Source organism: Salvelinus alpinus, chromosome 24 (genome assembly GCF_045679555.1).
Source record: "Salvelinus alpinus chromosome 24, SLU_Salpinus.1, whole genome shotgun sequence".
Taxonomy (NCBI): Eukaryota; Metazoa; Chordata; class Actinopteri; order Salmoniformes; family Salmonidae; genus Salvelinus; species Salvelinus alpinus.
In genome coordinates this window covers 15,853,992-15,880,449 of record NC_092109.1, presented here as the reverse complement: position 1 = coordinate 15,880,449, position 26,458 = coordinate 15,853,992, and the positions used below count along the sequence as shown (strand labels likewise).

The window sequence follows — 26,458 nt, the reverse complement described above, 5'->3', positions numbered from 1 at the left end:
TATCCTCGTATGTTTATGACACGTGTGCTCACACATACATCTATGTATCTCCCATTCTCCCGTCAGCTGGAGGAGGACTTCCGTGCGTTCCGTGGCGAGGTGCAGAAGCAGTTGGCTGAGCAGAAGCGGGCCCTGGCCCAGCAGTGTTCTGAGCTGGAGGAAAGGGACACAGAGGTCTCTGACATGAAGGAGACCATTTTTGAGCTGGAGGACGAGGTGGAGCAACACCGAGCCCTCAAACTCCACGACAACCTCATGATCACAGACCTGGAGAGTGAGTGGTGGATGGACGCTAGGTTACATCCCCAAATGGTACCCTACACTATTCCGTTTGTAGTGCACTACTTTTGACCAAGGCCAACAGGGTTCTGGTCAAAATTTGTGAACTATTTAGGGAATAGGGTGCTATTTGGGATGTGGTAGCTCTCAGGTAAATGGACTAGGGAGAAACCTGATATGTGACCACAAGGTGGGGACGTGGGACCATTATAACACAGCCAAGTAAGCCAGTTTATCCCATCTCCATTCATTTAATCATTAATCATTTTTCTTTCAGACTCCGTCAAAAAACTACAGGACCAAAAACATGACATGGAGCGTGAGATCAAGATTCTGCATCGAAAGCTACGGGTAATTTGGGGAAGCGGGAGGAATACTGTCCTGTGCCTCATCCATATCGGAGTTAAATGTTGCTCTTGTATGGAACATAACATGAAGATATTTAACACAGTTGTAATAAACATGGGTGTGAAGGCCCTTAGGGTTAGCCCATGGCTGCATCCCTACTCCCTATATAGTGCACTACTTTTGACCAGGGCCCATAGGGACCCATGTGATGTGTGTCCATATGTGTTCACACCTCCCCTTGCAGGAGGAGTCTATGGAGTGGCGTCAGTTCCAGGCCGACCTGCAGACGGCGGTGGTCATCGCCAACGACATCAAGTCCGAGGCTCAGGAGGAGATCGGGGACCTGCGGCGCCGCCTACTGGACACACAGGAGAAGAACGAGAAGATGAGCAAAGAGCTGGAGGAGCTCAAGAAGTATGTGGTCTTTGTTGTTGTTGCGTGTGTGTGTTCCAATCTCCCTGTGTCAAAGATATTGACCATCTGTTATGTCTCTAAAGGCAGGATGAAGAGAGGGGCAGGGTGTATAACTACATGAATGCAGTTGAGAGGGACCTAGCTGCCCTGAGGCAGGGCATGGGTCTCAGCCGACTCTCCTCTACCTCCTCTGAGCCCTCTCCAACCGTTAAGACCCTCATCAAAAACTTTGACAACGCCTCCACTGCAGGCCCAGTCCCAACCTCCCCCACAGCAGCCGTGCCAGCAGTTACCACGATGGTTGCCCGTACACCCCTCAGCCCCAGTCCTCTGAAAACCCCACCCGCTGCTGCTATCTCTCCCATACAGGTAAGAAAAACACCCCATGGTAGAACAGTAGCCCATAAACAGCATTCTGAACCAGGTCACCAGGCAGCACAGGTCACCCCTGAGAAGGAGGAAGCTGTAGGTCTCTAACCCCATCCTGATTGGTTTGTTAGATGTCAGCCCCTCTATCGTTCCTTTCATGTTGTTCCCCTGCCTCAGTCCTGACTTTGTAGAACTACTGAGAATTCCAGACCCATGCAAGACCTGATGGGACTTCCTGAAGGTTTCTACCCTAACAGTCAAGATGTCCTCTTCAAGTTAACTTGGAATTTATGCTCTGAATAGGTGGCACATGACCATTATGTGACAAAACAGGATGTTTGTGTGTCAAGTCGGGTTGGATGGAGGATGAGGAAGGGTGATTCTTGAACATTAACACTTTAACGTCTAATGGGTTCAGTTTAATGTCTTGGCCAACCTTTGGTTAGAACAGGCCCAGAGGCATTTTAACCATCACAAGACCAGTGAATTAAGGCAGGCTTTCAGTGCTACCACTGCAGCATGTTGTTTGAGTGAAGTTCCTGTGTTGGTTGCCAGTGCCAGCTATGTTAGCCTTGCTCATTCTAAGGCCCTGAGTGTCAAGTCCAGTCTAAGTCTGACCTTATGGGGAATAGAGCATCTGAAAGCTCTAGATATCATTGGCACCATAGATCGGTCTCCACAGAAATAGAGCCACGTGTCTTGAATAAGGCATACTCCTTTTACAGGCTAAGTTTAGGGTTAGTGCAATTGATAGATTTTTTTTCTTGTAGGCTACATGTTCACAATTATAAACTGGCTTCTAAAAAGAAGCCTTAAAACAAATACCTTTGGTTGGTCCACCACCAAAGTGTAAATCAACATACACAGGGAGCCTATTCACTCAATCACTCTGTCCCCGAGACCAGTGAAAATGTAACATCGTTCATTTGGATCGGTGGGTTCTGTCTGTCTGGCGCGCAGCCTAACTTTTCAGTGAATCGGAAGGTCGCTGCCTGCGTTATTTTTGGTTCAAGCTATAGGAAAATCGCTTCCGTGAAACTAAGCTCTGTATGGCAGACAGACGATGGTCATGAAACATTCATTTACCCTGCAGAGTTTATTTTGAGAGCGGTCAATACAGCAGGCGCCTGGGAGATGCCCGTCCCTCACTCTGATGGGCCTCACTCGCGTTTTAATGAATCAGGCCTGATTGGTCGGATATATTGTCTGTCTAGGTTGGTGTAGAATAAATTAAGCGCTTTACAACATGAGGATATTTTTTGATTATACAATGATGGTACAAAACATTAGGAACACCTAAGGCTGTTACGGTGACCGTATTACCACCAGTCACGAGTCATGACCGCAGTCAAATTCCACATGACCATTGAGTCACGGTAACTAGGCTTCTCGGAAACTGCACTCTGATGCCGCTGATGGTCAATAGTAACATACCATACTTGCTAACGGCCGTCTCTAATGACCGGTACTCAGTGCTTTATTGTCCCGCTAAATCACTCTGACGCAAATGCAATCGAAAATCTAAACAAACAGTTCATGAGAGGTTTGAAATTCAGAGTTTGAGCACAATAGGATCACCTGTTGCCCAGTGAGAGCCAGCTCTGCATAGCTGGTTGATACATGGAATTAAATAAGTGTTCCTATAAGCCCATGTTGCGCAACATTTCTATAGGCTATGCATTTGCGTGAGAACAGTTTTGAAGGCCTCTATTAAAAAGAGGATGATTCCATCAGCTTTCTTAGGCTAGGCCTACTATATTTGTTTCTCAACTTTCCTAATATTAAGCACATTGCTTTGCTTTCTAACCGGGTAACCTACCTGGCTGGCATGAAAATGTACCACGGGAAAACGCGTCCGCCATTCGCTATTCAAGTGCGTACTGTTGATTATTTTTCCCCTGTTCCATGGTGCATGATAATGGCCCATTTCTAAATAAAAAATTATTTCACACATACACTACATGGCCAGAAGTATGTGGACATATATTTATGGATTAACAGGGGTATAAAATCGAGCTTACAGCCATGCAATCTCAATAGACAAACATTGGCAGTAGAATGGCCCGTATTAAAGGGCTCAGTGACTTTCAACGTGGCACTGTCATAGGATGCCACCTTTCCAAACAGTCAGTTGGTCCAATTTTTGCCCTACTAGAGCTTCCCCAGTCAACTGTAAGTGCTGTTATTGTGAAGTGGAAACGTATAGGAGCAATAACGACTCAGCCACGAAGTTGTAGGCCACACAAGCTCACAGAACGAGACTGCCGAGTGCTGAAGCACGTAGCGCATAAAAATTGTCTGTCTTCGGTTGCAACACTCACCACCAAGATCCAAACTGCCTCTGGATGAAATGTTAGTGCAAGAACTGTTCGTCGGGAGCTTAATGAGCACCATGCGCAATGCAAAGCGTCGGCTGGAGTGGTGTAAAGCTTGTCACCATTGGACTTTGGCGCTGTGGAAATGTGTTCTCTGGAGTGATGAATCACACTTCACCATCTGTCAGTCCGATGGATGAATCTAGATTTGGCGGATGCCAGGAGAACGCTACCTGCCTGAATGCATAGTGCCGACTGTAAAGTTTGGTGCAAGAGGAATAATGGTGTGGGGCTGTTTTTCATGGTTCGGGCTAGGCCCCTTAGTTCCAGTGAAGGGAAATCTTAACGCTGCAGCATACACTGACATTTTAGACGATTCTGTGCTTCCAACTTTGTGGCAACAGTTTTGTGAAGGCCCTTTCCTGTTTCAGAATAACAATGACCCAGTGCACAAAGCGAGATCCATACAGAAATGGTTTGTTGATTGGTCTGGATGAACTTGACTGGCCTGCAAAGAGCCCTGACCTCAACCCCAGGAAGAGTATCTGCTGCTTTTACAACAGGCAATGGGGATCGTAATAAAATACCAAATACCCATCGAACACCTTTGGGATGAATTGGAACGCCGACTGTGAGTGAGCCAGGCCTAATCGCCCGACATCAATGCCCGACCTCACTAATGCTCTTGTGGCTGAATGGAAGCAAGTCCCTGCAGCAATGTTCCAACAGCTAGTGGAAAGCCTTTCCAGAAGAGTGGAGGCTGTTAGAGCAGCAAAGGGCAACCCAATGACCATGATTTTGGAATGAGATGTTTGACGAGCTGGTGTCCACATACCTTTGGCCATATAGTGTATTATTTAGTATATGTAAAGACAATATTTAAATTGAATAGTCTGATGGGTGAGAATATTATCACTTGTGAATGATGCCCAGAGTGTGCAATCAATTTTTTTATCATAGTTTCATGCATCATGTAGCATATGTTTTGCTAAGGTTTGTATCGCAACTAAAGTTCCTCCAAACGTAGCCTAAAGGCCTAGGACCCCTGGAACATGGTTGGAGAGCCCATAGACTACAGAGCCTAGTTAAGTGTTTATTTTTGTGGGAGGTTCTAAAATAATGTAAAGAACAGATTAAATTGAGGAAAGTCTGATGTGTGAGAATATTATCAAGTGCTTGTCAAATTTTGAATGAGAGACTGATGGAGTGTGTGCAGCCTGCGCAAGAAACAGAGCAGAGTGCTTGCTCTGAGAGTAGCCTCATGCAACCTTAGGCTATATGTTTTGATCTCTAATACATTCTAATGTTTTTATCACAACTGAAGTTGCATGAATAACTCAATGAATCATATAGGAGGACATGTTTCTTTTGTTAACCGCTCAACACAGAATACCCGCCCACTCCCTCGGAAATCGTTTGGGGAAAAATATCCTTTCTATGTCATTCAGCTATGTTCAATTGTATTATTATTATAAAATAATGCCACAGGAATTATAAGCAAATCTTACCTGCTTATGTGAACTAGTGTAGCCCACCGACATATGGCATAGCCAGGTCAGGACCTAACATAAGGACGACTCAGAATATGCTATTCTGTTCTTCTGAAATAGGCCACATTTTCTTCACATCATAATGTTTCTTTAGACCTGCCTAAAATAAATAATGGATTTATTTTGATTGTGTAGGCTATATTATACTGAACAAAAATATAAATGCAACATGAAACAATTTCAACGATATTACTGAGTTACAGTTCATATAAAGAAATCAGTCAATTGAAATAAATTCATTAGGCACTAATCTATGGATTTCACATGACAGGCCCCCTCACTGGGGAGCCAGGCCCAGCCAATTATAATGAGTTTTCCCCCACAAAAGGGCTTTGTTACAGACAGAAATACTCCTCAGTTTCATCAGGCTCCCGAGTGGCGCAGCATCTCAGTGAAAGAGGAATCTCGGTGAAAGAGGCGTCACTGCAGTCCCTGGTTCGACTCCAGGCTGCATCATATCCGGCCGTGATTGGGAGTCCCGTAGGGCGGTGCACAATTGGCCCAGCATCGTCTGGGTTTGGCCGGGGTAGGCTTCTTAACTGACTTGCCTAGTTAAATAAAGGTTAAACATCAACTGTCCAGTGTCCAGGTGGCTGATCTCAGACGATACCACAGGTGAAGAAGCCGGATGTGGAGTTCCTGGGCTGGCGTGGTTACACATGGTCTGCGGTTGTGAGGCCGGTTGGAAGTACTGCCAAATTCTTAAAAATTACATTGAAGGTGGCTTATGGTAGAGAAATGAACATTCAATTCTCTGGCATTCCTGCAGTCAGCATGCCAATTGCACGCTCCCTAAAAACTTCAGACATCTGTGGCATTGTGTTGTGTGACAGAATGGGGTTTGTTCATTTATTGTCCCCTGCACAAGGTGCAACTGTAAGTATCATGCTGTTTAATGAGCTTCTTGGTATGATTCTTGGCAAAGGAGAAATGTTCACTAACAGGGATGTAAACACATTTGTGGGATCTTTTATTTCAGCTCATGAAACATGGGACCAACACTTTACATGCTACGTTTATATTTTTGTTCAGTATAAATGGAACATCTACATTTTAAAAAAGTATAATAAATCCAAAGGTCTACAGCAGTGGCTTGTCGGCTATGCGTGGAAGCCGGAGATGCTAAACATGTTTATGTTAATTGGCAGTCAATTACCGGCAGTTATTTGCATGACAATCACCGGCTGTCATGATCCCCACAGCCCTAGAAAACCTGCTCTTTCCATGACATAGACTGACCAGGTGAAAGCTTTAATCCCTTATTGATGTCACTTGTTAAATCCACTTCAGTCAGTGTAGATGAAGGGGAAGAGAGAGTTAAAGAAGGATTTTTATGTCTTGAGATGTGTATGTGTGCCATTCAGATGGTGAATGGGCAAGACAAAAGATTTGTTTGGATGTGGTATGGAAATAGGTGACAGGCGCACCAGCTTGAGTGTGTCAAGAACTGCAACGCTGCTGAGTTTTACACGCTCAACAGTTTCCCGTGTGTATCAAGAATGATCCACCACCCAAAGGACATCTAGCCAACTTGACACCATTGTGGAAACATGGGCCAGCATCTTTGTGGAATGCTTTCGACACCTTGTAGAGTCCATGCCTTGACGACTTGAGGCTGTTCTGAGGGCAAAAGGGGGTGAAGCTCAATGTTAGGAAGGTGATCCTAATGTTTTGTACACTGTGTATATTACACAGATATCCAAACTGCACTTTTGTGGAGTTCTTAGTAACTCATAGGAAAAATCTAAATAGACTAATGTCCCTCAGAATTATTTTCAGAAGTTATGTTAAAAATAATAAATGTTGGATGTATTTAAGGTCAAACTTGGTAGTTATTAGACTGATGTCTCCTTTTCTATATTTGTGTCGTGTTTCATCATTGGTTTGATTATTTGTGCCAAGTCAGTAATTGCAGGCCTCCTGGAATAGAATGAGTAGTGCAGTGAGTCAGAGAGGACAAAGCAGTGCAGGGGCGTCAAACATCTGGCCCACGGGTAGTTTTGAGTAATAAATCCTATAGTTTCTTGACTGTCCAGCTCGCTAATAATCACCGAAATCAAAGCTAGACAGTCAGAGGGCATCGGAAATTCCAAAAACGATGGATAGAGGACCTTTTTTTTGTGTGCAAATTTTGACGGTGAGGAAATCTAACCAATTTTCAGTCCTGCCATCCGGACCTCGTTGAAGACCCAATGCGGCCCCCGGGGCAAAATGAGTTTAATGCCCCTGAAATAGAGGGAAACAGGCTCAAGTCACTCTGGAAGTGGAAGCACTCTGTGACCTTCATCCTTTTCCACTACACCATGAGTTATCCTAGCCTAGTCCCATCTGTTTAGCCTTTGTCTTGCCAACTCCATCGCTGTCATTGCAAAGCCAACCATATTTGGTGTGACGAGTAGTTGGCATGACAGCACAAACAACATGGATGGCACTCAGGCTAGCGTTATTGCGCTGTGGCTCAAACTCAGCACCAACATCATTACATAATGATGGTACACTTCACCTTAATTAACAAACCCCAAAGTTTACTGATCAATTCATTTATAATTAGTAGGTTTTGTTGACTTTTTTTTTTTTTTTACACTTTGTTGTGGTTTTCATATAAGCCCTTGGGCTTTCAACAACTGCACTCTTTTTTTTCTTCTTTTTTTTTTCTCTGTTTATCACTTTTCTTTGGTGCGACTAAAATATTAGGAAGTTCATTACTTTGAGTAGTTCAGCTATGCTGTCCTCATTTAATGAAGAATATTGCTGTAAATGCTACTGTGTGTGTCTAATTCTCCTCTGTTGCTGTGTTAGAGGCACACTGCGTCAACCCCCAAACCCCTGTCCTCCATGGTGGATAAAAGGTCCAGCTACACAGACCTCAATATGCCAGGTGGGTACAACAGTCTTCATTCATATCAACTATATTCTGTTGGACAACCGTTATTACTCCAATTAGTTGACTGGTCGATTGTTTGGTCAGTAGGCTGTTGGTCGAGCAAGATACATTTTTTTTGTCGAGCAGTAGCAAATATATAGTACCAGTCAAAGGTTTGTACACCTACTAATTTCAAGGGTTTTTCTTTATTTTTACTATTTTCTACATTTTCTACACAAAACTATGAAATAACACACATGGAATCATGTAGTAACCAAAAAAGTGTTAAACAAATCAAAATATATTTGAGATTCTTCAAAGTAGCCACCCTTTGCCTTAATGACAGCTTTGCACACTCTTGGCATTCTCTCAACCAGCTTCATGAGGAATGCTTTTCCAACAGTCTTGAAGTTCCCACATATGCTGAGGACTTGTTGGCTGCTTTTCCTTCACTCTGCGGTCCAACTCATCCCAAACCATCTCAATTGGGTTGAGGTCAGGTGATTGTGGAGGCCAAGTCATCTGATGCAGCACTCCATCACTCTCCTTGGTCAAATAGTCCGTACACAGCCTGGAGGTGTGTTTTGGGTCATTGTCCTGTAGAAAAACAAATGATAGTGGGACTAAGCGCAAACCAGATGGGATGACGTATCGCTGCAAAATGCTGTGGTAGCAATGTTGGTTCTAAATAAGTCACAGACAGTGTCACAAGCAACGCACCGTCACACCACCTCCGCCATGCTTCATGGTGGGAACCACACATGCAGAGATCATCCGTTCACCTGCTCTGTGGTTAGAACCAAAAATCTCTCATTTGGACTCATCAGACCAAAGGACAGATTTCCACCGGCCTAATGTTCATTGCTCGTGTTTCTTGGCCCAAGCAAGTCTCTTCTTATTATTGGAGTCCTTTAGTAGTGGTTTCTTTGCAGTAATTTTGACCATGAAGGCCTGATTCACACAGTCTCCTCTGAACAGTTGATGTTGAGATGTGTCTGTTACTTGAACTCTGTGAAGCATTTATCTGGGCTAAAATCTGAGGTTGATAACTGTAATGAACGTATCCTCTGCAGCAGAGGTAACTCTGGGTCTTCCATTCCTGTGGCGGTCCTCATGAGAGCCAGTTTCATCATAGCGCTTGATGATTTTTGCGACTGCACTTGTCAAGAAATTTGAAAGTTTCTTCATTTTCCATATTGACTGACCTTCATGTCTCAAAGTAATGATGGACTGTCATTTCTCTTTGCTTATTTGAGCTGTTCTTGCCATAATATGGACTTGGTCTTTTACCAAAGAGGGCTATCTTATGTATACCAACCCTACCTTGTCACAACACAACTGATTGGCTCAAACGTATTAAGAAGGAAAGAAATTCCACAAATTAACTTTTAACAAGGCACACCTGTTAATTGAAATGCATTCCAGGTGACTACCTCATGAAGCTGGTTGAGAGAATGCCAAGAGTGTGCAAAGCTGTCTACATGATTCCAGGATTCCATATGTGTTATTTCATAGTTTTGATGCCTTCACTGTTATTCTACAATGTAGAAAATAGTCAAAATAAAAACTCTTAAATGAGTAGGTGTGTCAACTTTTGAAAATAGGCCTACCTGAATAGCCTACAGCACAAATAGCCTACAGCCGTGTCTGTCCCAAGCTCACTGGTGCAGGAAACTCTGAGGCCCAGAATATTTTATACAATGTTGCAAGATTGCTGGAGTCAGCTTCAGGCCTGACCCAAGTTAATAGGTGATATAATGTTTCAAGTTCATCACAGACAGGCCATGTGTAGCCAATGTGATTTGTAGGATCTTAATTTTCATCAGGATATTTTCTACCTGTGGCTGCAATGTTTTTATTTGTTGGCTTTATGTAGGCATTTTTTACATAGTTGGCAAAATAAGTTACTTTTTAGGTTTATCATTTTAATATAGATTTGGATAGAGTTCTGATTAACCACATTACAATGATTTTGAGATATGAAGACGTTATTATAAATGAAATGAAATAACTGTTCCACGAAAATGTTCATTTGAAAACCATAACTGGCACGCAGATCGGTAGAAATGGTAAGATAAATTGGCATTCCACATGAGAAAGGTTGCCGACTCCTGTAGCCTATTACCGGCAACTTTAGGAGAGTAACGGCAGAATCTCCGAAACCCAGCATGTGCGTTTTTAATTGTTTCTTCTGGTTATCTTGATCTCTGGCTCTCTTGAATCATTTGTGTTCTATTTCTTCAAACAGTGTGCTTAAAGCATCAGACAAGCTCAATGCATATAGTTGATTTCATTAAAACACAGGGTGTTTTTAATAAAAAATTGAATTGTAAAATTTTGACTAATTTGATTGGTCGAAAGAACAGACGACTACGATTTCGGGCAATCACATGACACTTTAGTCATTTAGTAGATGCTCTTCTCCACTTAGTCAGGGCATTCAACTAGTTTAGTAGGTTTCCTCACTGTGCCGTGACATCTCAGGCGAAGAACCCCACAAGACTGCCGTCTAGGAGGTATCGCTTGGACAGTGGTGGTTGTAACGTTAGGGCAGTGTGTAGCAGACAGGTAGGGGATTGGATAACTCCGACCCACCAGGACTGTGCGATTGACCTCTATCTTGAGTGTCAGGTGTAATAATGGAAGAAGCCCCCCCATCAGCCCCAGACCCTTAATACTTTCATTTTAAAATGAGGTTCATATAGCAGGCAGCCCTCAGTGGGGAGGCTACAGGCACAGACAACAGGGCTTGGTGAAAATGGCATCCTATTCCCTGTATAGTGCATCACTAATGACCAGAGCCCTATAGGCCCTGGTCAAAAGTAGTGCATTTAATAGGGTGCCATTTGTCCTGCGGACCAGGAGAAATAGGAGTGTGCCACAGTGGATTTAGCCCCCCGTTCACACGCTAATTTAGAGCCACCGCTGCTAGCTCAGCTCACACTGTTTTTCCACTAAGCTTGGCACAAAAGCAGCCCACTGCTTTTGTATTTCGGGAAAAAGTCTGCTTGCATTAACAGGTATTAATGAAGGTTTTAACTTGGGCTCTGAAGTTAATTATTTTACTGGTAGGGCTCTTAGTTCCCCTATGGGTTTATTTAGAGTAATGGGGACTGATGTGTGTTCTCCATCCCCAACAGCAGATCATCTGTTCCGGGCCTCCTCTGGGACCCGCACCCCCTCTGCCCTTCAGAGGGTCCCCAACATGGACTCCTCCTCCAAGTCCCTCTCAGGTGTGTGTTTACGCCACCATATGTACCTGTGTCAGAGGCTGTAAACATAAATCTGTGCCTGTGTGCTCCAAGTGACCTGATTGCGGCTTGATAGTTAAAGTAATATGATTGTGGTACTGATGACACTGTGTTAAGCTACTACTAAAACAGTGACCTGTGTCCCCAGTGTCTCGCAGGAGCAGTGAGGAGCTGAAGAGAGACATGTCTTCCTTAGAGAACACCTCCTCCCCCGCAGCCTCCTCCCCCACCGCCTCAGTCCCCCCTTCCACAAGGGGACGCTTACGGTATGCACCCTCTCGCGCTCTCTCTCCGTCTGTGTGCGTCACTATCTGTGTAGCGTGCACGTCACTATCTGTTTGTGTGTGCGTCTGTGTCCCATGGCTCCTCTGCCCTGTAGATGAACAAATAAGTAGATGAGCAAAGTGACAGATTGATTGTCCAGTCTAACAGAGGGACGCAGGGGGCGAAATGGAAATGCCAGGTAATTCGGGAGGCGTTGACTGGAAATCTAATTGGCTGCAACCTGATAACCATATATTGACCGCTGACAACACACACTGCTCTGAATGGCTGAGGGGCTCGACTGAAAGGACAAATTTTCTCCTTTCACTGTCTCCCTCTCGTTCCTGAGCTCCATCTCTGTATTCCCCTCTCTCTGAATTATTCAATCTCATGGAGGGATTCTATTGTTCACCATCTTGACATGCTAGTTGGTGAATGCAGGGGGCTGGGAGAGTATAGTTGCATAGGATGAAAGACGACTATAACACATTTTTTTGTTTTTCAATGTCCCCCCTGACGTGTTGTAGATGATCATCTTTTGAAAGGGACACGATGAGACTGTTTCCTGGACACAGATAAAGCCTGGTGCTGGACAAAAATAATAAAGCTCAATGGAGAATCTCCATTAGAAAATGCATTTTAGTCCAAGATCAGGCTTACTCTGTGTCTGTAAAACACCCCTTTGTGTGCTCTTTCATTTCTTCTGTGTGTCCATAGGGAGGGGAGAAAAGACGCCCTGTCTGCACTGGCCAGGGAGTACGGGGGATCCAAGAGGAACGCCCTGCTCAAGTGGTGCCAGAAGAAGACTGAAGGATACCAGGTACTAACTAACAGGGTGGGGAATGGGTCGAGAGTACAGGCTGCCATAAGACACACACGCGTGCATGCACACCCCAACTAGCGCACCGTACTTACTCCATCTCATTGGACAATGCTTTGGTTTCTCAACCGGTTTAGATGCAGGAAAGAATATCAGATCATTACCGTTACTCTGTTTTGATCAATAGAGCCATTGCCTTATGCGCTTTCTCCAATAGCTGCAAACACAGACGGTAAACGCTGTGTTTCTTTCCTGTTCGTTTCCAATCAGAGCCCCTTCTTACTCCTTCCAGGCTTTTAAGATGTTTACCCACCAGGAAGCATTAAGGACTGCCCTGTGTAGTTACCATGGTAGCAGTTAGGCTTTACCCTCTCCAGGAAGTGTGCTAGACTTCACTGACGTCCCGGCCCTTCCTCTGCCCTCTCTCTCCCTTTCGCTGAATCTCTCCACGGCATGGGCTGGGGCACGTTGGTACAAATGGGCATTTTGTGCTACAACAGAGACTACAGTTGTGGTCAAATGTTTTGAGAATGACACAAATATAAATTTTCACAAAGTCTGCTGCCTCAGTTTGTATGATGGCAATTTGCGTATACTCCAGAATGTTATGAAGAGTGATCAGATGAATTGCAATTAATTGCAAAGTCCCTCTTTGCCATGCAAATGAACTGAATCCCCCCAAAAAACATTTCCACTGCATTCCGGCCCTGCCACAAAAGGACCAGCAGACATCATGTCAGTGATTCTCTCATTAACACAGGTGTGAGTGTTGACGAGGACAAGGCTGGAGATCACTCTGTCATGCTGATTGAGTTCGAATAACAGACTGGAAGCTTCAAAAGGAGGGTGGTGCTTGGAATCATTGTTCTTCCTCTGTCAACCATGGTTACCTGCAAGGAAACACGTGCCGTCATCATTACTTTGCACAAAAAGAGCTTCACAGGCAAGAATATTGCTGCCAGTAAGATTGCACCTAAATCAACCATTTATCGGATCATCAAGAACTTCAAGGATAGTGGTTCAATTGTTGTGAAGAAGGCTTCAGGGCACCCAAGAAAGTCCAGCAAGCGCCAGGACCGTCTCCTAAAGTTGATTCGGCTGCGGGATCGGGGCACCACCAGTATAGAGCTTGCTCAGGAATGGCAGCAGGCAGATGTGAGTGCATCTGCACACAGTGAGGCGAAGACTTTTGGAGGATGGCCTGGTGTCAAGAAGGGCAACAAAGAAGCCACTTCTCTCCAGGAAAAACATCAGGGACAAACGGAAGGGACAAACGGATATTCTGCAAAAGGTACAGGGATTGGACTGCTGAGGACTGGGTAAAGTCATTTTCTCTGAGTCCCCTTTCCGATTGTTTGGGGCATCCGGAAAAAAGCTTGTCCGGAGAAGACAAGGTGAGCGCTACCATCAGTCCTGTGTCATGCCAACAGTAACGCATCCTGAGACCATTCATGTGTGGGGTTGCTTCTCAGCCAAGGGAGTGGGCTCACACAATTTTGCCCAAGAACACAGCCATGAATAAAGAATGGTACCAACACATCCTCCGAGAGCAACTTCTCCCAACCATCCAGGAACAGTTTGGTGACAAACAATGCCTTTTCCAGCATGATGGAGCACATTGCCACTAGGCCAAAGTGATTACTAAGTGGCTCGGGGAACAAAACATCGATATTTTGTCGATGGCCAGGAAACTCCCCAGACCTTAATCCCATTGAGAACTTGTGGTCAATCCTCAAGAGGCGGGTGGACAAACAAAAACCCACAAATTCTGACAAACTCCAAGCATTGATTATGCAAGAATGGGCTGCCATCAGTCAGCATGTGGCCCAGAAGTTAATTGACAGCATGCCAGGGCGGATTGCAGAGGTCTTGAAAAAGAAGGGTCAACACTGCAAATATTGACTCTTTGTATCAACTTCATGTAATTGTCAATAAAAGCCTTTGACACTTATGAAATGCCTGTAATTATACTTCAGTGTTCCATAGTAACATCTGACAAAAATATCTAATGACACTGAAGCAGCAAACTTTGTGAAAATTCATATTTGTCCACGACTGTATAAACCTCTTTTTTTGGGGCGGGCCCTACGGAGTTGCCCACGAGTTCTTAGCTGTTCAGTCTGGGAAATGGAATGACAAGGCCTTTGCTACAATGCTAAATAGCCTCTCTAGTTTGTATTTTCTATTGGTCCCCTGGCTCCCTTCTAAATTGTAAATTTTCTCTCCACAATCAATCAATCAATCAATTTTATTTTATATAGCCCTTCGTACATCAGCTAATATCTCGAAGTGCTGTACAGACACCCAGCCTAAAACCCCAAACAGCTAGTAATGCAGGTGTAGAAGCACGGTGGCTAGGAAAAACTCCCTAGAAAGGCCAAAACCTAGGAAGAAACCTAGAGAGGAACCAGGCTATGAGGGGTGGCCAGTCCTCTTCTGGCTGTGCCGGGTGGAGATCCACAAACAGTGTTCTCTCTTGTTCTCTTTTATATATACGGTATATAGGCCTATGTGGCATTGTTTTCATGAGGCCCATAGTTAATGTGTTCATTACCCGTGCTCTGTTGCTGCTCGGAGTGCTTCGTGCCAGTTGACTCACTCACTGCCATGCTCACTGTAAACACACTGCTACCAGCCAAGCCTTTCCTAACGTAGCTCATCCCTGTTTTTCCACAGATTATACTTTAATGCTCTCTGCTGGGATCCTCCTGTCGCTTGAACTCTACTATGCATCGTTGCTTCATATACTCCTCTGGTAAAGGGGATGCATAGAGAATACATGCCTTTTTGTGTGGGGGAAGGTTCCGAGGAAAAGATGAGTTGGAAAAGCTACGCAACCAGTGTGACTCACCATAGTGCGTGACTAGAGTGCCTTTGTCCGCAGCATGTGTAGTCCTGGTTAACACCAATGAGACGGGTGCTGTGATCCCGGAGAGCCAGTGAATTGGGTTCCCACAGAGAGCAGTGACGCCTATTGGCTGAGTAAGCTGGCACTCCCTTCCTCTTCCATGCTCCACACTGCGGTGTCCCTTGTGTAATGGCGCCCTGGTATCTGTACCATTTTCTTCTCCCCATGTCCCTTGACACGCAACATCTCTGATAACTGACACAGGTTCCCTGTGACCCTTAGAAGACATGTGAGGGCTGTTTTGCTGTAGACAGGGCCTGCGTCCCAAATGGCACCCTATTCCCTATATCGTGCACTACTTTTGACCAGGGCTCATTGGGCACGCAGAAGGGGGTGGCGGAAGGTTGAAGTCAAACTCTCTCGCTCGAGTGCAAGGCAGTGTGAAGAAACACGAGTGCGCTAAAACATGTTCCTTCTTCCACTTCCCTTGAAAGACACAGTTTGCGTAATCTACGGTTGTTGCTGGTGGTTTGGGATGACATGGTCAAACATAAGGATAGCCTATGGCTGGGGTTTTATTGATCCCTTACTGTTATGCTCCTTCTCTGCAGAACATTGACATCACCAACTTCAGCAGCAGCTGGAACGACGGGCTGGCCTTCTGTGCTGTTCTCCACACCTACCTGCCTGCCCACATCCCCTACCTGGAGCTCTCCAGCCAGGACAAGGTGAGATGGAGGCTCCCACTGTCAACGAAGGCAGTCATGGTGGAGTCCCTGTACACAGAATAAGTCTAATCGTGGACTTAAAAGCATTTTCAATGGATATTCTCCATTGCGCTTGCTTTATAGTCCATAGCTAGGCTTAATCTGTGTCCAGGAATCCGCCCTGACAAGTGTTTGGAAATTTGTGTCATGTACGCACTTTGTTGTTCGTTCATCAAAAACGTTTATTTTCTCACTTTTCTTTCAGAAGGAGAATTTCACACTGGCTTTCCAGGCCGCGGAAAGTGTCGGGATCAAGTCCACGTTGGTAGGTGTCCGAGCTAAAAGGAACCCAAGACGGCTCCACCATTTGAACGAAAGGATATTTGACTACCACTAAAAGCGTAGAATGAAATGAGTGAGATGCTTTATTTGAGAGGGGTGAGAGAGACATTCCATGTAACTTCCTCCCCTTTGTAAGGCTTGACTGGGCAACAGAAAGACGGGGCTGATGTATAGTTGCACCTACAGCAGCAATGCACACCAACGTCACATAGTTTGGCCGGCTGTAGCCTGTGAGGCCTTAAAATATGTGTTCATGTCAATAGCAAGCAGCTCCAGTTTATTTAGGAGCGGTGTCACACCAAGGCCAGTTGACTTCATCGTAACAAGGTGACCCACTGTTTTCCCCAATACACACTCCAGAGAGCCGACAGAGGGGGAGGAGATTTGCTATTAAAACAAAAGAGACACTCTCTCTGTGTTCTTGACAATTATATGACCATTTAGATGTTAAGTAGAGGCAGGAACACCTCTCAATCTTTCTCTGGTGGAAAGTATTGTGACTTCTTACTCTTAGGCGAAATGAGGAGTGCTTGCTTATTCCTCACCATCTCTTACTCAGAGAATATTCTGCACGTACAATTTGCAGCGAAAGAAACTATGCAGTGTGTTACACATTTTTATTGCAACCCATATTATCTCTCTCTGACTCACTCTCTCAGGACATTGGAGAGATGGTGTACACAGAGAGGCCTGACTGGCAGAGTGTGATGACCTACGTCACGGCCATCTACAAGTACTTTGAGACGTGACCCGTCTTCAAGCCTGAACACCTCGCTGCCCCGTACACCCCAGACCACATTTCGAGCCAGGGCTGTCATCACAACACTGGACAACCTTAGAGCAACATCAGCTAATGCTACCTGCAAAGACTTCTGGGACCCTGAGTTCTACATTTTAAGCGCTATCGCTTAACTCCATCCAATATGTTCCATGTGTACGCTGCAATGTTCTACAAATTCTTGGCTTGGGACGCTCATGTGGTTTCTCAGCTAGACTGAAACCCTCGAAGACTATGCTATGGATAGACCGAGGCCCTGGGTATTGGACAATGTGTTGACCAGGCCCCCATCTGTCGTTCAACTTCCCTTGGATCAGTGACTTCCTGTATACTCAAGTCTTTTGACCTCTTGACTCCAGCCCTATGTGAACTCTGCGCTGTCTGCAGTAGCCTATAATAACACCATGATCACCTCCAACACTACACTTCAAGTTAGGTAGTACATGTTTAGCGAGCTGAAAAATAATGTGGGTATGGTTTTTGGATTTGGAATACTGCAGAGAACAGGACAGCGTTTTAAAAATTGTTTTGGCCATTTTGTCCGAGCAATGACTTTAATGGTAAGTGTGCCTTACCTGATAGAGGGTCCAGCTTAACTGTCACGGTAGGTGTTGTGTACTGTTTTAGCCCGATGCTTTGCTGTGATATAGATATATATATATTCCAAAGAGATAATGTACAGATTTGGCAGATGAAGATATCTTGAACTTCACAATAATCAGTGCCATGTTAGTCTCTTGTTTGTCATAATTGGCCAATACAATAAGCATTGACCATTAGTAATGGAAGTCAATTGCATTGAAGTCTTTTACACCATTTACATTTTGTTATTTTTCTCAGTCTAGCAGTCTGTTGTGTCAACTCTACGAAACTGATGGTTGGCCATCATGGCCAGTCTCTGGGTGTATAGTGAGGTCAGTTGCCCTGTAGCACACCAATCCATAAATAGGCTGAACAACACAGGGAGCTGACCTGATAAGCTAACAGTTTTGTCATTACGGTAAAGGCACCCCTTACTGTTCCACAAATCCTCACTGATTTCAAAGCACAACGAGGGGAGGGGAGGCTCTTTACTCAAATGGAATGTGTTTAAACCTTCATCAATGCCATGAAAAACACTTTGAAGGTTTCAAAGGGTGATTCCTCATGAAACCAGGACAAGAAAATAGACTGATTTTGGGGATTTTCATGACATGTAATCCATAGAATGGTCCTTTGGAGGAATGATTGTTGACATACATTTGGAAAGTATTAAGACCCCTTCACTTTTTACACATTTTGTTACGTTACAGCCTTATTCTAAAATTGATTTAAATAGTTATTTTTTTCTACACACAATATTCCATAATTACAAAGCAAAAACTGGTTTTGTAGAAATTTTTGCTAATTTATTAAAAAATAAAAACTGATCACATTTACAGAAGTATTCAGACCTTTACTCAGTACTTTGTTGAAGCACGTTTGGCAGCGATTACAGCCTTAAATCTTCTTGTGTATGACTACAAGCTTGGCACACCTGTATTTGGGGAGTTTCTCCCATTCTTCTCTGCAGATCCTCTCAAGCTCTGTCAAGTTGGATGGGGAGCATCGCTGCCCAGCTATTTTCAGGTCTGTCCAGAGATGTTCGATCGGGTTTAAGTCCGGGCTCTGGCTGGGCCATCAAATTACATTCAGAGACTTGTCCCAAAGCCTCGATTACAATCCTGTCTCGGAGGTCTACGGACAATTCCCTCGACCTCATGGCTTGGTGTTTGCTCTGACATGCACTGTCAACTGTGGGACCTTAAATTGTGTCCCTTTCCAAATCATGTCCCATCAATTTAATTTACCACAGATGGACTCCAATCAAGTTGTAGAAACATCTCAAGGATAATCAATAGAAACAGGATGCACCTGAGCTTAATTTCGAGTCTCATATCTAAGGGTCTGAATACTTATGTAAAAGGTATTTCTGTTTTATTTTTTTTGATAAATTAGCAAAAATGTCAACTTGTTTTCGCTTTGTCATTATGGGGTAATTGTGTGTAGATTTCTGAGGATAGTTTTATTTTATCCATTTTATAAAGGTAACTTAACAATGTTGGAAGTCAAGGGGTCTGAATACTTTCCGAAGGCACTGTGTCATTTAGTATCTAAAAGCATAATTGAGAAATAATTAATCAAAGTTGGCCTATTTCTGACATTTTGGCCTTACCCAGGCGTCCTCCAAGACTCCATGATGTTTACCGCTTGCTCTGTAATATGAGTAGTATTTAGATTTTTTTATTTATTCTTACATTATTTATGAATATTGAAAAATATAAACATGAATATTGAAAATATAAAAAATTTGATTTGCCTATTACATGGACATATCAAAGTTCCAGAGTAGGATTGCTGCTACTTTTAGAGTTGCAGGATGTTCAATGATACAAGTAAAAGGAGGGCTGTGATTGGTTACATTGCCTACTATGCCAATTTCTCTGTATAAAATGGGCCATTACATTTTTATATTTGTTTTATATTAATTAAATTAAGAAAATTGTTAATGAAATCAAAACACATTTCAGAGCAAGCGGTATTTTTTTTTAAACATTTGTTTAACTAGGCAAGTCAGTTAAGAACAAATTCTTATTTACAATGCCGACCTACACCGGCCAAACCCGGACGATGCTGGGCCAATTGTGCGCCGCCCTATGGGACTCCCAACCACGGCCGGTTGTGATACAGTGGTAAAGCTTCATATGACACACATTTTTGCTTTGTGTCGCCTACATATGAAACATTATGGAGTCTTAAAAGAGACCTGCCTGGGTAAGGCTAAAATGCGAACTTTGATAAATGATTTCTCGATTATACTTTTAGAATAAATTTCATGAAAATCCCCCAAAAATCATTATAGCTTTTTGTCCTGTTGGAAAGTGTACAACTGTCTGTGTGTGTGTGTGTCTGTCTGTAGTTTACATACACCTTAGCCAAATACATTTAAACTGAGTTTTTCACAATTCCTGACACTTAATCCTAGTAAAAATTCCCTCTTAGGTCAGTTAGGATCACCACTTTTTAAGAATGTGAAATGTCAGAATAATAGTAGAGAGAATTATTTATTTCAGCTTTTATTTCTTTCATCACATTCCCAGTGGGTCAGAAGTTTACATACTCTCAATTAGTATTTGGTAGCATTGCCTTTAAATTGCTTAACTTTGATCAAACGTTTCGGGTAGCCTTCCACAAGCTTCCCACAATAAGTTGGGTGAATTTTGGCCCATTCCTCCTGTCAGAGCTGGTGTAACTGAGTCAGGTTTGTAGGCCTCCTTCCTTGCACACGCTTTTTCAGTTCTGCCCACAAATTTTCTATAGGATTGAGGTCAGGGCTTTGTGATGGCCACTCCAATACCTTGACTTTGTGGTCCTTAAGCCATTTTGCCACAACTTTGGAAGTATGCTTGGGGTCATTGTCCATTTGGAAGACCCATTTGCGACCAAGCTTTAACTTCCTGACTGATGTCTTGAGATGTTGCTTCAATATATCCACATCATTTTCCACCGTCATGATGCCATCTATTTTGTGAAGTGCACCAGTCTCTCCTGCAGCAAAGCACCCCCACAACATGATGCTGCCACCCCCGTGCTTCTTGGTTGGGATGGTGTTCTTCGGCTTGCAAGTATCCCCCTTTTTTCTCCAAACATAACAATGGTCATTATGGCCAAAAAGTTATCTTTTTGTTTCATCAGACTAGAGGACATTTCTCCAAAAAGTACGATCTTTGTCCCCATGTGCAGTTGCAAACCGTAGTCTGGCTTTTTTATGGCGGTTTTGGAGCAGTGGCTTCTTCCTTGCTGAGTGGCCTTTCAGGTTATGTCGATATAGGACTTGTTTTACTGTGGATATAGATACTTTTGTACCCGTTTCCTCCAGCATCTTCAGAAGGTCCTTTGCTGCTGTTCTGGGATTGATTTGCACTTTTCGTACCAAAGTACGTTCATCTCTAGGAGACAGAACGCTTCTCCTTCCTGAGCGGTGTGACGGCTGCGTTGTCCCATGGTGTTTATACTTGCGTACTATTGTTTGTACAGATGAACGTTGTACCTTCAGGCGTTTAGAAATTGCTCCCAAGGATGAACCAGACTTGTGGAGGTCTACCATTCTTTTTCTGAGGTATTGGCTGATTTCTTTTGATTTTCCAATGATGTCAAGCAAAAATCCACTGAGTTTGAAGGTAGGCCTTGAAATACATCCACAGGTACACCTCCAATTGACTCAAATGATGTCAATTAGCCTATCAGAAGCTTCTAAAGCCATGATATTTTCTGGAATTTCCCGAGCTGTTTAAGGGCACAGTCAACTTAGTGTAAGTAAACTTCTGACCCACTGGAATTGTGATACAGTGAATTATAAGTGAAATAATCTGTCTGTAAACAATTGTTAGAAAAATTACTCGTCATACATAAAGTAGATGTCCTAACCGACTTGCCAAAACTATAGTTTGTTTACAAGAAATTTGTGGAGTGGTTGAAAAACTAGTTTTAATGACTCCAACCTAAGTGTGTAAACTTCCGACTTCAACTGTATGTGTGGTGTTTTTGGTACTTTGCAATAGTCTCCTTATCCTAAGATTCCATGTGAATAATTCACAACATTCTGTTGTTGCTCATAAAGGCGTCTGATAAGGTTGCCTGACTTGCCTCTGCTAAGATGAGCTACACAAATTGAATAGGTACTGGTCATTGCCAGGATTCAATGATTATATATATATATATACACTGCTCAAAAAAATAAAGGGAACACTTAAACAACACAATGTAACTCCAAGTCAATCACACTTCTGTGAAATCAAACTGTCCACTTAGGAAGCAACACTGATTGACAATAAATTTCACATGCTGTTGTGCAAATGGAATAGACAAAAGGTGGAAATTATAGGCAATTAGCAAGACACCCCCAATAAAGGAGTGGTTCTGCAGGTGGTGACCACAGACCACTTCTCAGTTCCTATGCTTCCTGGCTGATGTTTTGGTCACTTTTGAATGCTGGCGGTGCTTTCACTCTAGTGGTAGCATGAGACGGAGTCTACAACCCACACAAGTGGCTCAGGTAGTGCAGCTCATCCAGGATGGCACATCAATGCGAGCTGTGGCAAGAAGGTTTGCTGTGTCTGTCAGCGTAGTGTCCAGAGCATGGAGGCGCTACCAGGAGACAGGCCAGTACATCAGGAGACGTGGAGGAGGCCGTAGGAGGGCAACAACCCAGCAGCAGGACCGCTACCTCTGCCTTTGTGCAAGGAGGAGTACTGCCAGAGCCCTGCAAAATGACCTCCAGCAGGCCACAAATTGGACACACCTACTCATTCAAGGGTTTTTCTTTATTTGTACTATTTTCTACATTGTAGAATAATAGTGGTCAAATAGCCATTACACAGCCTGGAGGTGTGTTGGGTCATTGTCCTGTTGAAAAACGAATTATAGGCCCACTCAGCGCAAACCAGATGGGAAGGCGTATTACTGCAGAATGTTGTGGTAGCTATGCTGGTTAAGTTTTCCTTGAATCTAAAAAAAAATCACGACAGGATCACCAGGAAAGCACCATCACACCTCCTCCTCCATGCTTCCAAGGCACACCTGTTAATTGAAATGCATTCCAGCTGACTACCTCATGAAGCTGGTTGAGAGAATGCCAAGGGTCTGAAAAGCTGTCAAGGCAAAGTGTGGCAACTTTGAAGAATCTCAAATATAAAATGTGTTTTGATTTGTTTAACATTTTTGTTTGTTACTACATGATTCCATATGTGTTATTTCATAGTGAAGACATCTAAACTATCATTCTACAATGTATAAAATAGTACAAATAAAGAAAAACCCTTGAATGAGTAGGTGTGTCCAAACCTTTGACTGGTAGTGTGTATATATGTGTCCACATTTTTCACAGGTGAACTGGTTTATTCTCTTTTTGAATTTTCCTATAAATAAACTGCCCCTCTGTTCACATTGTCATAGTCAAATGAAGTAAGATATTTGATATCTTCATGGTTGAAAGGTGCCCATCTGATGTCAGTGAAATATATCAACACTGTTGTGCAGGGTCTTACCAGTGGTTACAATTTCCATTTACTTGTAAATTATTATTTTTGTTGACATTTAGAAAGTTTGCATTAAATACTGCGGTGTGTTTCAGTGGCGGTTCTAGACCATTTCAACTGGGGGGGGCCAAGCTGGGGCCAGTTGTGCTGTTAGAGGGGCCAGTTACATTAGACATTATTGTTGTCATATCGTTTTCTTCACTGCATTGCAGGCAAAAGACCATGTTCATAATCATCATCATTGCCACTGTCTAATAACGGATGTGGATGTAAAAAAAGAACGATAGCAAAAATGTGTTATGTAAAAATGATTTCATACTCCACATTTAGGGGGGGCCACAAGGGGGTCCAAAATTGTCACAGAGGCACTGCCCCCCCCCCCCCCCCCCAGAACCGCCACTGTGTGTTTCCTTTGAACTATTTTGTCGCTAAAAAAACAGCTGGATGTAACGACATCACTCACAAACCTGGTGTGAATAAAAAAGTGATTGAAGTGTTTCCATTAACCATTTCGGCAAATTGTTCATTAATAAATTGCTGACAGCCTGTATGCCCTCCCATCTATCTGTTTCATGTCTCAGGTAGCCCGCAAAAGCCAGCATGGATAGAATGCACAGTTCGTGCCATGGTGAAACTTGCGCTCCTGTAGTCTAGATCTGAAATAATTGGATCGTGAAACTTGCATCCAGCCAACCAGAAAAGCAAGGCGATTAAGACTATCCTTCTATCCTTCTGCAAATAAACATTTAGATGTAAATGTGTTAGATGTAAAAAAAAATAATAATAATAATAGGTTTAGCAAGCAGTAGGTATTTGGAATTAGATGTGGAGTGGAGCTTTATAATAACGTGATGACATCACGTGCCCCGCGTACCTTCAGATTTATTCGGCAATCATTTTATTTATTTTTTAAACACTGTTTCCATAATTTTTCGCGATGAAGAAAGTTAGACAAAATAAAAATCCACCTATGCCGAACGGATACAAAATGTGTCGATTTTTAGAACATTTCTCCTGTAATTGCCGTTTCTATTTTTTAGTTCTTGCGACATTGCTTTTATCGAATAAACCTTGATCAATGAAAACCTGGTCTAATGACATCTGATGCCTCACACTGACCACTGTGGTCATGTGTTGGTTTCTGGTTTCTACAGTTCCTGGTTTGCTCATTTTCATGTGTTATCTGAAGAAATGCACTGGCTAATAAGAGCAATCGGCTACATGACAAAGGTCACTGATGTCTCGCTGAAATTAGATTGGAAATAGGGTGAGCATAGCCAGAGCATGTTATGTGCTGTGTGGGGAACACTTTATAAAGTAAAGAGTTGTTCAATTTATCAGTCCGTCATAGCTAACAGTCAACAGGATGCCAATGTCGTCCTATTTCCTTCCCCCTCTCCTTTTTATAGCGCCACTCTCTTCACTCAATGATTTAAGCGACCTGGGCTCGTTGATGTTTGAACCATAGAGATAGATAGAGGCCTGTTTTATCATGGGCAGCGCCATTGACGACTTAAAAAAATATATATATTTGTCAACTGGGTGGGACTTCCTATAGGTTAAGGAAGGATCACACAATTCCATCCAGGTCACCAGGAGGGCTCAGCCAATTAATTATACTAGTTTGGAAACGTTCCGTAACTGCAGGTCACAGACGCCACAATAGGGCAGATACAATAATGTGATGTCTATCTAAGTCTATGGTTTGAGCCTATGGGCACGATGTATTTTTGTTGGCATGTACCAGTAAAAACTCCAACTACTTACAGTATGTATCAGAGGACCATTCAATTAATAGCATTCTGAAGTACAAACTGGGTTGATTTAACAGGTCTTTGAAGTCCTCAATGTAACGTTAACACTACAAGACCGTTTAACTTATTATGAAATTACAAAAAGCTTTGTTAAATTTGATGAATGAGGCTGAGAAGTAGATTTAACGAAAAATGTATGTATTATGTTTTTTATCCACTTGTGTGTGTTTGCAAGCTAATATCTATAAGCAATACAATTATGACAGCAGTTGAGTACACTGATTAACTTAAATCACCTGTTCTTATTATTTTATTACCTGTCTGTAGTGCCATGCACCTCATCAGCAAGCTATTTTATTTCCCCATTTCTACAGAACTAACACACTGAAAGTTACATGGCTTACAGGCTTATTTTTATTTATTTATTCTACCGACTTTCTTAAAAATGTAAGCTATAATTGAATTCTTGGCCCACTTTGCTTCGCTCCACTGCAGAATAGAACACTAGATATGACTCCAAAGACACCACAGACAGTAGATGGAAACTAAGTGGTTCTGCTGATAAAAGGAAAGTGTCATCCTCTCCACCAACATCCCTCAACATGGGTTGTTTGTGTGGGCTAGACCCTGAGCTTCTCTCATCAGCCTCGCAAGGAAATGGTTTGTGAATGTGTTGCTGCCTGAAGGTTTTTGTCAACACTCTTGTAACAAGATTGCAGTCACCATGGTGCACAATTTGACACCTCTTTTATTGTCTGTTTATTTAAATTCCATAGCCGAATTATAGCCAAATCAAAGCAGGTTGGCAAATATCCTTTCCGTAGACTAAATTTTGTGACATGTCCTTTTAAATCCTCATTGGGCCAATGTGAGACACAGGTCTCCTAAGGTACATATCCCAACCAGAAGCCATGGATTACAGGCAACATCCACACTGAGCTAAAGGCTAGAGCTGCCCGCTTTCAAGGAGCGGGACTCTAACCCGGAAGCTTATAAGAAATCCTGCTACGACCTCCAACGAACCATCAAACAGGCAAAGTGTCAATACATGACCAAGATCAAATCCCACTACACTGGCTCTAACGCTCGTCAGATGTGGCAGGGCTTGCAAACTATCACAGATTACAAAGGGAAACCCAGCCACGAGCTGTCCAATGACACAAGCCTACCAGACGAGCTAAATACCTTCTATGCTCGCTTCGAGGCTAGCATCACTGAACCAGGAATGAGAGCACCAGCTGTTCTGGATGACTGTGTGGACACACTCCATAGCCGATGTGAGACTTCACTGACATATTCAACCTCTCCCTGACCCAGTTTGTAATACCTTCATGTTTCAAGCAGACCACTGCAGTAGCAGTGCGTGAGTAAAATCACTGGGGAAGCCAAGCCAGAAAAAAATGAATATTTTATTACAACCTATGTGTTGTGATAATTGCATTGTTTGCTCTATAACCTTTTAGTTTATATGTCTTGAGACCATGAAATATTTTAATTTGA

At 43.2% G+C, this 26,458-nt stretch overlaps 1 protein-coding gene across 2 annotated transcripts in view; it reads left to right on the top strand.

Annotated features, from left to right (window-relative positions):
- Window positions 1-22,995, top strand: part of LOC139552233 (cytospin-A-like) — a 31,381-nt gene extending 8,386 nt beyond the window's left edge. Inside the window, exons 5-15 of one of the 2 annotated variants that reach the window (XM_071363758.1) lie at window positions 67-274; window positions 557-630; window positions 872-1,041; window positions 1,125-1,410; window positions 8,075-8,153; window positions 11,282-11,371; window positions 11,538-11,655; window positions 12,371-12,473; window positions 15,933-16,049; window positions 16,294-16,353; window positions 17,030-22,995. In XM_071363758.1, coding sequence (XP_071219859.1) covers window positions 67-274; window positions 557-630; window positions 872-1,041; window positions 1,125-1,410; window positions 8,075-8,153; window positions 11,282-11,371; window positions 11,538-11,655; window positions 12,371-12,473; window positions 15,933-16,049; window positions 16,294-16,353; window positions 17,030-17,119 — 1,395 coding nt within the window. In that variant the 3' untranslated portion in view covers window positions 17,120-22,995. Of the gene's footprint in view, window positions 1-66; window positions 275-556; window positions 631-871; window positions 1,042-1,124; window positions 1,411-8,074; window positions 8,154-11,278; window positions 11,372-11,537; window positions 11,656-12,370; window positions 12,474-15,932; window positions 16,050-16,293; window positions 16,354-17,029 lie in introns of both variants that reach the window. The other variant, XM_071363757.1, reaches the window with a different exon arrangement.
- Window positions 22,996-26,458: the final 3,463 nt, after the last annotated feature.